The 13,076-nt window shown below is 36.6% G+C and overlaps 1 protein-coding gene across 1 annotated transcript in view; it reads left to right on the forward strand.

The window, feature by feature from the left end:
* The first annotated feature begins 892 nt into the window (after positions 1-892).
* aqr (aquarius intron-binding spliceosomal factor) overlaps positions 893-13,076 on the forward strand; it is a 62,492-nt gene continuing 50,308 nt past the window's right edge. The window contains exons 1-14 of the mRNA XM_022673071.2: positions 893-1,001; positions 1,520-1,623; positions 3,487-3,543; positions 3,809-3,849; positions 4,415-4,450; positions 4,568-4,688; positions 4,815-4,955; positions 5,283-5,351; positions 6,502-6,602; positions 6,690-6,766; positions 7,876-7,940; positions 9,758-9,874; positions 9,998-10,111; positions 11,081-11,184. Of these exons, the coding sequence (XP_022528792.1) occupies positions 1,549-1,623; positions 3,487-3,543; positions 3,809-3,849; positions 4,415-4,450; positions 4,568-4,688; positions 4,815-4,955; positions 5,283-5,351; positions 6,502-6,602; positions 6,690-6,766; positions 7,876-7,940; positions 9,758-9,874; positions 9,998-10,111; positions 11,081-11,184 (1,118 nt within the window). The 5' untranslated portion in view covers positions 893-1,001; positions 1,520-1,548. The remainder of the gene's footprint in view (positions 1,002-1,519; positions 1,624-3,486; positions 3,544-3,808; positions 3,850-4,414; positions 4,451-4,567; positions 4,689-4,814; positions 4,956-5,282; positions 5,352-6,501; positions 6,603-6,689; positions 6,767-7,875; positions 7,941-9,757; positions 9,875-9,997; positions 10,112-11,080; positions 11,185-13,076) is intronic.

Below are 13,076 nucleotides of genomic sequence, written 5' to 3' on the forward strand. Positions count from 1 at the left end.
AAAATAACTGGGGAGATGTGGAGACAGAGTTGCCAGGTTCGCAGCTTTCCTGCATAACTAGACTTGTTTGAAAATGTAGGGGTGGCGGGGTGCTGGATCAAAAACTTTTTTTAAAAAAGCCCCTGGTGGTGTCTGTGTAATTTGTGTAATGTGTAATCAGTTCAAATTTCTGTTTAAGGCTAAATTAGAAAATAGGGTGTAAACATATATATATATATATATATATATATATATATATATATATATATATATATATATATATATATATATATATATATATATATATATATTTTTTTTTTTTTTTTTCATTTGGCGTTGTCAAGAAAAAAACTAGTTTTACAATTTTCTTCTTTTTCATTTCTGCCCCACAAATTTCAGAATTTGTTTTCTTAAAAAATGAACAAAATTGCTACAAAATGCAAAAAAAAAAAAAAAAACTGTTTCCTGTATTTCTGATTGTAAGGGGCTAAAATAGAAAAAAATTACAACATTAAGAACCAGCATAACATAACACATTAAGGACAGCATTAAAAGGAGAGTGTAACCGGGAGAAATCAAAATGTAACCAGAAATTACCAGGCGATGAAAAAAGTTACTTTTACATGTTATTGACTGGGATATAAACCGGTTATAAAAGTAAAGTCAAGCCAAGAGGCTTTAAGAACTAATAAAACACTAATGTTACAATATTATTGATGACTTTAAGATAAATAACAATACTGATAAACCCTTACGAACAAAATACTAAGTCGTACACTCATGGTTGTCTTGCCATTTGCTTCAAATGTGTGAGAGGCATATATTTTGGGCTAGTTTAAGCTTCCAAAGGGCGGGTTTTAGATTTACTTTGGGCTGGATATTTTTTATTGGACCTGGCAACCCTGTGTGGAGAGGAAGTGCGCAGGCTCGCTGTAAACCAGCTCTGGTTGTAGTGCGCGCACACATGTTAGCTAGCAACACGAGCTAACAACGTATTAATGACGTTTTAGCGGGTAAACAAGGTATTTATGAATTATTCGCTTTTATATTCAATTAAAGAACATATTAACTAACAACAGGCTGGTAGATAGTTTGTTTGGGGTAACTGGTTTAAATAGTAGCGTTTTGTTTAGGTCTGCTGGTGCTGAGTTTGTTTGTTAGCTTGGTTAGCTAACTACTGTTTGTACTGAAGTGTAACTTATTGATACGGAATTTAATTAGTTATTTTACAAGAGTTTAAAATCCCAGTAAATAACATTAAATAATAACAAAATTAGCAAAAAATGACTTTACTCATTTTTGTTCTGTTTTTGCCTCTTCTGAACTCTTTTCTAACTAATTTAACGTTACTGTTTGAATGAATTAAAATTGAATGGGATAAGTTACAGCATAGTCATGTATACTAGCTGACTAATTAGCCCTATGGCAGCAGTTTAGACCTTTTTTGTGGGTATTTCTGCCAGTTCTGTCTGTTTTCGGTTAAGTAGCTGAGTGTTTTGTTTGTGACTATGTTTGATAAATGTTAAATGGACCTCCACAGGTTGTGTGGCGTTAGCTAGTGAAGACGTTATGGAGAAGGACGCTCGGGTGAAGAAGACTGCAGCTCCGTCTGTGTCTCAGATTAACGCAGAATATGTGACTCAGGTAAGAACTTTAGCTGTGAAATATGAAGGTGAAAGACTGTGGTTTAAGTCCAGTTGGCTAAAATATTTTATTTCCATTGCATTGGAAGTATGTGTGTAAAATGTTTATATTTCATAAATCACCCCTAAACAGTAAAAACAGTGCTCTAAATCACATTAATTTACTACAAATGAGCTGTTACTTTGCCTCAATAGCTCTGTTACTAACCTACTGTTTTCCCAGTTTAGTAAACGGGGCCAAGTTACTGTTTCATTGGTTTATAAACTTGTTCATTGACTGGTTCATAGTCTATTCTGATGGACAACAGCTCTCACATGGTGTTATGTGCAATAAAACATTTAAAAAATAATTGTAATGTATGCAGGGCCTAAAAGAGTTAACAAATAGCTAATTTCTATAGCTAAGTTATTGTGAGGACTGCTAGGCTTAGCAAACCTATTAAAATTAAGTGTGTTTCCAGGAAGTTGATTGCAAGTAGACATGTTTTTTTATATATATATGTGTTTTTGTCTGTGTATTGGAACAACAACAAAATAAAAAACAGAAGGAAAAAAAAAAATTAATATAAGCTAATTTCATCCAAAAGAAAAAATGAGCCATACAAAGTGATTGGTACCCTCAACTTGAAGTTGAATTCCGGTGTGAAATGGACATTGGGATGTAGTGAAACATGATAATGAGTTAAAACTTTATTTGAATAGCCCACCTCTGTTCTCCTCCAGCATTCTGAAATACAGTGCTTTTAGCTAATGCTCCCAACAGTCTTACAGTGCAAATGATGGGGTCATAGCATTGCCCATGCAAAGAAATCACTGTTTTTACACCATTAACAAACTCGAAGTAGCTCCACACTTCATTGGTAGAATTCTGAGGGCCCTGACGTTTAAAACAAGGCACTGAGAACTTCGAAAATGCACAGGTACAACATTACATTAGCTATATTTACCGTACACAGAGGGATTTTTTTTCACCGTTCTCTTCAGTGGTCATGGTCCAGCAGGACCACCACAGAGCAGTTATTATACATAGGGTGATTCTAAGCACTGCAGTGACACTTAGATGGTTGTAGTCATTGCATAAGGGTGTTGTACTGGTATAAGTGAAACAGCACAGCAGTGCTGCTGGAGTTTTTAAACACTGTTCACTCACTGTCCACTGACACTCCTACTTTGGAGATAAAGTAAAGGGAAAGACAGAAGCTCTGTCTGTAATCTGTTGCTGTACACTTTGGTGGTCGCAGAACACTTTCAACAAGATGCTGTTGGCTGGAGATTTCTGGATGGTGGACAATTCTCAGTCCAGCAGTGACACTGAGGTTAAAAATTGAGGTGTCATCCACTTGTACCAGCGCTACACTCACTGACACCATCCCCATGTCAGTGACACAGCAGTGGTAAAAATAAACCACCACATCATCATCATACCTGCTTTGTGGTGGATCCTCTGGTGTTCCTGGTCATTGAAGGAGGTTAAATAAAAGAGTACAAAGAATCGGATGGACTGCAGTCCAATGAGAGTAGAAGCAAGCAGGTGGTCATAATATTCTGATATGAAGGTGTGTTTGAGACTGTTTGAGACAGATTCTTAAAGTGGCAGTAACTGTACACAAAATGGAAAGAATAAAACCACTTAAAACTTACAGACAAATTACTTATAAGGAATCACATATAGTAAATAATTGTAAAAGAAATGTTTACATAGTTGTTGTTTTAAGCATGTAGCTAGTTCATGAGCGTTAAATGTATCTTTCATAAACTCAAAGTTACTCAACTGTTTAAATAGTGATATAATCCACCACATATAGACATTGTTGGCTACATCTTTTCTTAAGGCTGTCCTCTCATGTTCTGTTTTCTTTTTTAGCTCTCAGTTAAATATTGGGCTCCTCATGCCAAGAATAAGCTGCCGTTTGACTGTAAGGTAAGGAATACATTTATGTATGTGGTCATGTTTTATCGTACTGCAGTTGATTGTCTCTGAAAACTGCATTAGCCTGATATGTGCATTCTTAATTGTCACTTTACTTTACTGGCATTGTTAACACAATGCAGTTCAGATCTCAGTGTTATGTGAATCAGGGATTTTACGAGGGTTTTTCTGACATAATGTGAATATTATACAAAAAAATGCTTCATCTAGTCAAAAATCCCCCTTAAACATTGTGCCTATTTTATTTTTTTAACAGGTCATTGAAGATGTCTATCAGAATGAAATTTTCAAATCAAAGTAAGTATGCTAGCATTATTATGTTAACTATTGCCCTAACATCGTACCACCAACCCTGGGAAGATAAAAATCGCACACTCGCTGGAATTAAAGCTTTTTTTGGACAGATAAATTGTGTGCGAAAAAAATAATTGATCATAAACTGGTTCATCACGTTGGTGTATACTAGTGCTGTTGCCTCTATGGCAAGGTTAAGAAACATTTCTTTACTCTCCTTATGTATGTAGGTATGTATGAAGTATTGAGAATTTGTTGTTGGTGAGGTCAAAATGTTGGATGATCACTACCACACCTTGTCCCAAAAGTATTAAACATAGTATTATCAATTCATAGAACACAGTTCTCTATGCTATTGGCAATATTTCTCTACATAGACTATACATGCCATGTATATGCATTTGTATATCTGTGTTCAGTAAGTGTAAAGGGTGGCTGAGTGTGTTAATAGGACATTTAGTCATATTTCCTTGTGTTTCACTGCATTTAGAACACATTTTATCATTATTGCATTGTTTTAATAAATAATTGCTGTTTTATTGATTATGCAAATCCTTTTTGGTTACAGATTTGCAATCCGAAAAATCATGTTGTTGGAATTTAGGTATGTGATTTTGGTCTTATTGTTTTGTTTAAAGAGTATAATTGATGTTTTACTATTAGTTTATTTATTGTAGTTCCATGTTTGATTATTTTTTAATTTTTTTATTTTGCCTTCTAGCCAGTACCTTGAGAATTACTTGTGGGTTAACTACAGCCCTGAGGTGTCCAGTAACGGCTATCTGATGTCCATTTGCTGTATGGTTAATGAGAAGTTCAGAGAGAATGTTCCAGCTTGGGAGGTGAGTACCAAAACCAATAGTGCAGTGTTTTTATATACTTTTTTTTATATGTAATTTATATATAATATATTTTTTGGGTTGGCTTGTTTTGTATGTGAGGTATAATTAAACTTTCTCTCTGATCAGGTCTTTAAGAAAAATCCCAGTCACTTCCCTTACTTCTTTAAGTGCGTAATGGACGCCTGTCTAACCGGAGAGGAGCTTGGACTGTCGCTGCGGGAACAGACAGTTCTGCTTGTCTTCCTGGATCACTGTTTCAACAGCCTGGTGGGTTTCAGTAGCTTTAGACATTTGTATTATGGGTATCATTGTAATGTTTTAAGACCTCCACTTGATGGCACTGCTGTACCATAATTTAGTTTAGCAGGTCAGGCAGACAGGTTAACATGTATATCATGTTATGCATGTAATACTGGCAGTAACCACAGGAGCTTTTAACTCCTGGGATCTTTTTTTAAATAAATGATGTAGTGCTGATGTAGTCTTTTTGTTGTGCCATTAGTATCCTGTATGTAACTGATTCTGCATGGGGAGATGGGGAGTGTGTTTCCTATCTGATGTTGATGGTGTGGGTGTGGGGTTTTTTTGTCGCAGGAGGTGGATCTTATCCGAGAGCAGGTCCAGCAGCTGATCTCTTTGCCGATGTGGATGTGCCTCCTGCCGGTGAGAACTGCAGCAGCACACACATACAAACCTGCTCCATTTTACACACCTGAGCTGCACAATATTGTATTATTATTTTGTTCCCAGTATTTAGAAATATAGATTTGTTGGGAATTGGCTAATCCTGATGTATTTTTCTTAAATATATATAAAATAAAAAAGCCATAAAGTAATACTGTGAAGAATAAAAGTACACCTGAAGAATAAAAATACACTGTGAGAAAATAAACGTATTGCTTTTGTTTTTAGAAATGTTCATTTTGCCCCTGATCTGATCCAAGGTTCCTAATAAATGTCAGACACTGAAGTAAAATCGCTTTAATTTTAGTTTTAGTGTGAGTCTGGTTCAGACTCTAAACTTATTAGTGTAGTTAAACTGAGCATTAGCCTCAGTTCTAAACATGCTGTATATTTCTGGTTTAAAAACAAAGAATGGCTGTTTCTGTGCTGCATACTCCAACTAAATACTTATTTACCTTGAGAATTGTCTTAATGCTGCTGTCTGGACAGAGACGTCCCGTAATGGTCTCTTAAGGACATTAGATGACGCTATGGTGACCAATACAAATGACCAATTTGTGATCAATTAACAAAGGCCTTGGCCTGTAAAGAGCTACAAGTATATTTCTCAGCAGTAAAACAAGTTCTAAAAACTTATAAGGAGTATTTGTGGAGAATCCTACAGGACACTTGGAGAAGCTGCCTGTCCACTCTCTGCTGCACTTAATAATTTCTGATCAGTAAAATTTGTCATGTTTAAAAATATAATTTAGAAACTAAAGGTTTGGCAGTGAAATGTTTTATTTATATTCAGTAAAACATTTATTTTAAAATGAAGATTATGAAGTTGCCATTTTTATGTTTTGTGTTCTTTATATTTTGACAGTTGCCGATTTTACAATTTGTATTACAAATGCATTTAGTAACATTTCTTATCAAACATGAAATCTTTTTAGCTAATGTTTGAACAGAATTCCTTAAGATTTGTAAGCTGGCCTGTTAAAGGGGTTAAATGTACCTGCTATGACCCAGGGCTGGGGTAAATGTATCTCGTTGTGACATCTGTAGTTTGTAGTGTGACAGTGTCTGCTCTTGTTTCAGCAGTGTCTGTTATTTTTAAACTGAGGTTTTTGGGATTTTTACTTTACAGTCCAGACTCCAACATGAGCTGAAAAAAGTCCCCAAGTTGCAGAAGTTCTGGAACCTCATAAAAAAGAATTATGAGAAGATGGAGCCAAAGAGTGCTGAGCAGTAAGGAGGCACTTCTTTGCTAAGTGTTTACTTAAAGAAATCCGTTACTGGCATAATGTGTATCTCATCAAAACTTGTCTTTGACAGAGCCAAAATGGAAAGAACATTCCTCTGTGCACTCATTAAGAAGTTCCTCGTTGTTTTGATGTCCATCCCACCATCGGGTAAGCTTTCTGATGCATGCTGGCTTTTAACAGATTACTTTAAGGTGCAGTTTTGGCTGTAATACCCGCAGTTTGCTTTACTTTTCTTTCCTCCTCTTTTTATGGACCAGTCTTAAAATGTATCTTGATTTATTTCTCTTATACACAAACATGCCAAAAGTCATAGGACAACAACTAGCTATTGTGTTTCATGATTTTTGACATGTTCCATAAGAGCAAAAGAATCCACTGGCTTGTAGGATATGTGTGCGAGTTTCATGGTGTAGAACTCATTGAATGAGTGGATGTTATCCATACCAAAGTCACTTGTCTGTTTACATGTACAATTCTAGCTATATGTCACTGGTCACAGTCATTACCACACACGGCTCTGTGCATTGTGGTCCATATATGTATATGTCCCGTCCATCTTGCACCCACTGTCTTCACTATCAGGCCTTACTCAAACTCTGATAATTCATGTCGCCTTGCCTTGTGCTCACAAGATAACGGCTCACAAAATTATAAGCCCTCCTCTGAGGTAACAGTTCATGTTCAGTAATACCTTACATACTGGTATCCCATGTCACTTGGCATGGCAATGTAGTGTAACAGTATAAGTGAAAAATGAGTGTGTGATCAGTGGTGCCTAAAATGTAGCATAGCGTGTAGCTCTGGACTCGTCTGGTCCCTCAGCTTATCAGGCCTCTTTCTCAGAGAAGGGAACTTCGTCTTTACTCTCTGCTTCTCTTTTCTCTGCTCCTCCTTCCTCTGATTTGACCCACCTTTTGAAAGAGCAGCTAGTGCAGCTGGCCCTCGCCCACGGCACCCGTTCCATTCAGCTAATTCAGGCCGACGCGGCCTCCCCCTTCTGCCTACCTGCGCGAGGGTATGGGCAGTGTGACATGCGAGGGGCTGGCTGGCTGAGGGCTCCTGCTGCTAATCTTTCGTGTCACTTGCTGTCGTCCTGCAGTGCATGGTAATGGCTAGCTGTGGCCAGTGCATTGTTATGGCTGCACACTCTTCTGTCTCCAGTGCTCTCCCTCCAGCTTGCTGTGGCTGCCCAGCCATGTCTTGTGTTGGGGGCTTGTGTCTGCCGTCTGACTGATGTTGTCCCTTTACTGTTTCAGGCTCTGTTGACATGGAAAAGGTGCACTACTGCGAGAGATTCATAGAGCTCATGATTGACCTGGAGGTAAGATGCCAGTTATTTGGACAAAACTGATTATTACGAAGGTCTAATCGTGGAAAAGCTGTGATAGTTTAATTGATGTGTTGATTCATTTAAAAGTGAGAATCGATGAATTTGTCTGATTTGGTGAATCATTAGTTTCATGATGCAAGTCTAAAGAGGAGATATTAAATTGAAACGAAGTTAAAATTAATTCAGTATTTCTAGACATGCACAATATGTTTAAAATAAATAAAAATGTAAATATGTTTACATTTTAAATTAGATTAAGTTACATTTGGCACTATTGCTTTGTTTTATGTGTATTAGTGTCATGATATTAGCAAAATAAGTCAATTAGTTGTTCCGAATGTCTTGTTTGATCATTTTTTTAGTAGTTGTAAGATAAATAATCACAATAATCTTTACAGTCATAAATACTTTATATACTTTATTGATCCCAGAGGGAAATTCTGGGGGTATTTATAGAATCTTAACTACCTTATCATTAACATGTCAGCACTGAAAATGGAAATTCATGGTGCCCAGTGGCCTGTTACCATCACTGCCATGTATGTTCGAAGGGTGGCGGCTGCAGTTCTTTCTGCTGTGTAGTAATAAGATTCACAATGCATTCTGGTCCACATGGAGCTCTTTTAGTGAGCTAAGCTATGCTTTACTATAAATTACAAATGGTTAAAGTCACGTTTGCCTTCCACTTTATGTTTTGGACCCTTAGAGAAAAATGGCCAATCTACTCAGTAAGTCCATTAAACATAAATAGAGATTTCTGTTCCAGTCTTTTTTAATAATTACTAGAAGGTTCAGGGAAGCACCAGCACTGGAAATATTGGCAGATATGTACTGATTTTGTAGAATACAATGCATACCACATCAGATACTGGTTTAAAACATCATTGTAAAATCTTTCTGATTCCTGGCAATCTACCGTGACTAATTTGATGCCAATATTTTTCCTCAATTGAATATGTATTGGATAGAGAAAAAAAAAAAAACTTTTTTGGCTTAATAAACATCCACTTCATTGTATTATTATTTTTAATAGCTTTTATAAACATTGAGCCAATCAAAAACCTCTGGAAACATATAGCTTTTATTATTATTATTATAACATTAACAATATTTGTATGTGATCACATTAGATAATAGTTTGCAAATAATTTCTTTATTGCATTGTATTACATGGTGAAGCTGCATCCCAGTAGAATGCTATACTGGGAATAGGAAGCCATTGAAATTCAGCTTTTATCTTTCCCATTTGTTTTAAATGTGTGCTCAGTCTGTGAACATGCCCAGGGACCAGTGGTTCTCTTTGGGATGCCAGGTTTTTTCTCTCTGAAGTTCACACACACACACATCCACACACACACACACACATATCCACACAGTTATTTGGAAGTGTGTATATTATATCCAAACATTTGGTAATTCTGACTGCAGCTGTACCACGGTAGCAGTCTGAAAGTTGGGCCAGTGACCTTCACTGCTATTGGTTGTTTACTCTCCTCAGCTTCAGGCCTGGAGATTGAAAAGTCGGCTCTAAAGAATGAGAAGACGTGTCAGATTGATACTTCAGCTGTGTGCTAACTTGATTTGAGTTGTGTTACCTAAAGATTGCAAACTTATGGCAGATTTGATCGTGTGTGAGGAAATGTAAACTGTCATTTCAAAACTAGTTTGGCAGGGATTGTTTTCACCATTCCATTTGTGTTGGTTATTTTATATAATGTTGCATAGTACAATCTATAATGCAGAGTCTGATGTAAGTGTTGCATGATGTCCTTTTCTCACATTTTCCTGACCGCTGTTGTTTTTGGCAGGCTCTTCTCCCAACCCGCCGCTGGTTCAACACTGTGCTGGATGACGCTCACCTGGTGGTCAACTGCCACCTGTCCAGTCTCACACAGAGAGAGAAGGAGGGTCACCTCTTCTGCCAGGTTGAAACACACAAAAAGTTTACATTGCTGTATAGTTTGGGGATCTATTATTATTGTCTTTGCAACTTGCCGTTTATTGCTCGTGGAGAATGTTTGTGCTTTATCAGTTTTTTTTTTCTGTAGCTGCTGGACATGTTGAAGTTCTACACTGGCTTTGAGATCAATGATCAAACTGGAAATGCCCTTACAGAAAAAGAGATGACCAATATCCATTATGATAGGATTACTTCTCTACAGGTAATTATCCTCTATTCGGGGTGGGAACATACTTTTTTATTTACTGAGTTTAGCAGCATATTGCAAAAAAAAAAATCACTATTTTAATTAAAACCCAGATGAAACTGACCAATAGGCTCAGGCAGCGAGAGAGTTAGTTTCCACAGCAGAACCAATCTAAATATTTTTTTGCAATTCACTAATCTGGTAAATATATTTGCTTCCTGAAAAAGTATGGTTACCTAAAATAATAATACTATTAAAATTAACACACTGTGGAGTGAAAAAATTCTGTCCAATTATTGAAAAATACTTTTTTAATTGAATTACTCTTTCACTTTCTTATTAAAATTTCTATAGTTATTTAAAGGAAACAGTAAAACTTTTTCTATGAAATATTTTCTTTCACTCAAACTAAGCCTTTACTTTTTGCTTTTTTTTTGGCTGTTTTTCACTGAATATTTCATTAAGTTTAAGACCCTGTGAATTTGAGAAAACATGTGAAGTCATCATAAATAATTTCTTTCATTCATTCATAAGTGGCTCCTCATTTCTGCACAGCTTGCAGCTTTACCCATGATGTTACAGACCTTCTATGTCCTGCATTTTAAAAAATGTATTCATTTTGGTCTTCCATCTGTCCTGCAGTCCTTAATCAGGTATAGAGAGAGCAGTGCAGCAGCCCTAATAAACCTCAGCACTGCACCGAGAGGCCAGATAGGATGTGTTGACAGCTGCTGTGTTTATGAATTCAGCTAGCAGTATCAAAAAGACTACATTCTGAACTGTGATAATTTATGCTGCTTTCACCTGCTTCAGACCACATCGAGCTCAGGGATAACCACACATGCAGGGCTCTGTTCGAAACTAGGCCTGTCCATCACTGTGTCCTGTGTGGATTGTTCACGTCAGCATCAGCCTACACTTTTTGGGTGTTATGTAGATGTTTAGAATGTCACCTCTGATGATTTTGTGTGATTTGTTTTTCAGAGAGCAGCGTTTGCACACTTTCCTGAACTCCAGGACTTTGCTCTTTCTAATGTAGCAGCAGTGGATACTCGACAGTCCCTCACCAAACATTTTGGTCATCTCAGGTAAGAGAAACAGACCGTCAGGTTTGCTCTGCTATTGGTAGATGTTTTGATGAGCACACTTATTGAATTATATGATCACTAAAGGGCTTGTATCCCTTTCTTTAATTAACACTTTGATATAACACCTAGTAATGTAACCACTGATGCAGGAAAGTCTTTCATGCTGAGAGGATGCTAAATTGCAAAATATATGGCAATTTATAATCTGACTTACCAGGTTTACAGAATTAGCCAACATTTCCTTGCTTATTTGCTCACTGAACCTTGATGAACTTCCATAAGAAAACCCAATGCTAAAACTATTACTGGGAAGTTGCTCAACTTAACTATTAACCAACGACTTCTGTACAGGAAAATGTTAGATTTTGCTGGCAGTTAGAGTCAAGGTATAGTCTGTGTCCAGAACATAAGTTTTAGACTCATAACTGCCCCTGTATTTGTGCAAAAATGCATTTTAAAAAACAAAGAGGACAAATATATAACCTAAAGATTTATAGATAAATATAGATATATAGATGTCGTTATAGATATATTGATTCTATATTCATTCCAAAGAAAATTAAGGAAACACAATCCCACCATATTAATATTAACCTCTTTGATCCTGTATGTAAACCCACACTTTATCACTCGAATAACTAAAAACTATTAAAATGCACATCAGTTTTACATACACTCCAAAAAAAGCCTGTGGGATTCCATAAGATGCGCTAATCAAAACTGGGGCATTAACTTGCTGGTTGGTTGGCTGGTAAGTTAGAGTAATTTTAGCTTTTTGCTGTGATTCATGTTTCGGGGTGGAAATCACAGGGCATCTCAAACTATATTATTTGATTTGATAACCATGCATTTTCATACCATGATATACTGTGAAACCTTATCTGGAACTGCCCGACATCCATCATGTACCATTAAATCAGTGGGTCAGTCGAGCATGCAGTACAGAGAATTACAGCTGTTTGCTGACATGCTATGTGACAGAACTCAAGTCCTTGAACCTGGACTCATTGTTGCTAGATGGAAAGATGTGCCTCATTAATTTAATTGATGCTTGACAATAAACTCTTTGAGCAGCTGTGTTTGTCAGTTCCTGTTAACAGGGCCACACTAAAAAGCCGGCCATGCGTATTAGAGAATGAGACGGATCAGGGAAGGGTAGATTTTTCTCTGTAAAGTGGTCTTTGCTTTTGTTCACATTGCTGAGGGTGGCACAAATGACACTCTGCATGGTTGCTGATTCTTTAGTTCTTCTGTAGAGAGTGTCTAAAAGAGAATACAGATGATTTTGTGCAAAAAAAACTGCCAGTGTTTGTTGTGGGAGTTAAGAGTTGATCAGAACTCTTGAGCTGTCTTTATAGATAAACTAAGTGGCTTGTTTTTTTTTCTTTTCTCTCTTTGCTATGCAGTTGTGTTTCAGTGGATAAATTGTCGCAAAGCTGTCACCCAGTACTCTTTAGCTCTGTCACATGGCAGGCTTAGATAACTCCAAATATGCTGATCATATGTAGCAAGCCACTTTTTCATCACAATTTCTTTAAAGCTCAGTTTTTTTTTTCCTTGGGCAAGAGAGAACCAGTTAAGCTGCTCAAAATACAAAATTATCTCTCAGACATAAGTCCAGCTGTCTCCCTTTCTTGCTGTTCAAATGTTTCTCAGAGGCCTGCACTTACAGCTACCAAGACATTTGTGTAAGCAGTGCTGTGAGTAGAGCTTCAGATCTGATCCAATGCTGAAAAACACTGTTGGTAATTTGTAGTAAACACAGTGTCATCCTGTAAATTAGCTTAGCGTTCAACCATTGGCTCGTCATTGTATTGTGTTAAAGCCATCATGTGATTTAGTCTATATATATATATATATATATATATGTATATATATATATATATATATAT

This window comes from Astyanax mexicanus, chromosome 14 (assembly GCF_023375975.1).
Source record: "Astyanax mexicanus isolate ESR-SI-001 chromosome 14, AstMex3_surface, whole genome shotgun sequence".
Classification (NCBI taxonomy): domain Eukaryota; kingdom Metazoa; phylum Chordata; class Actinopteri; order Characiformes; family Acestrorhamphidae; genus Astyanax; species Astyanax mexicanus.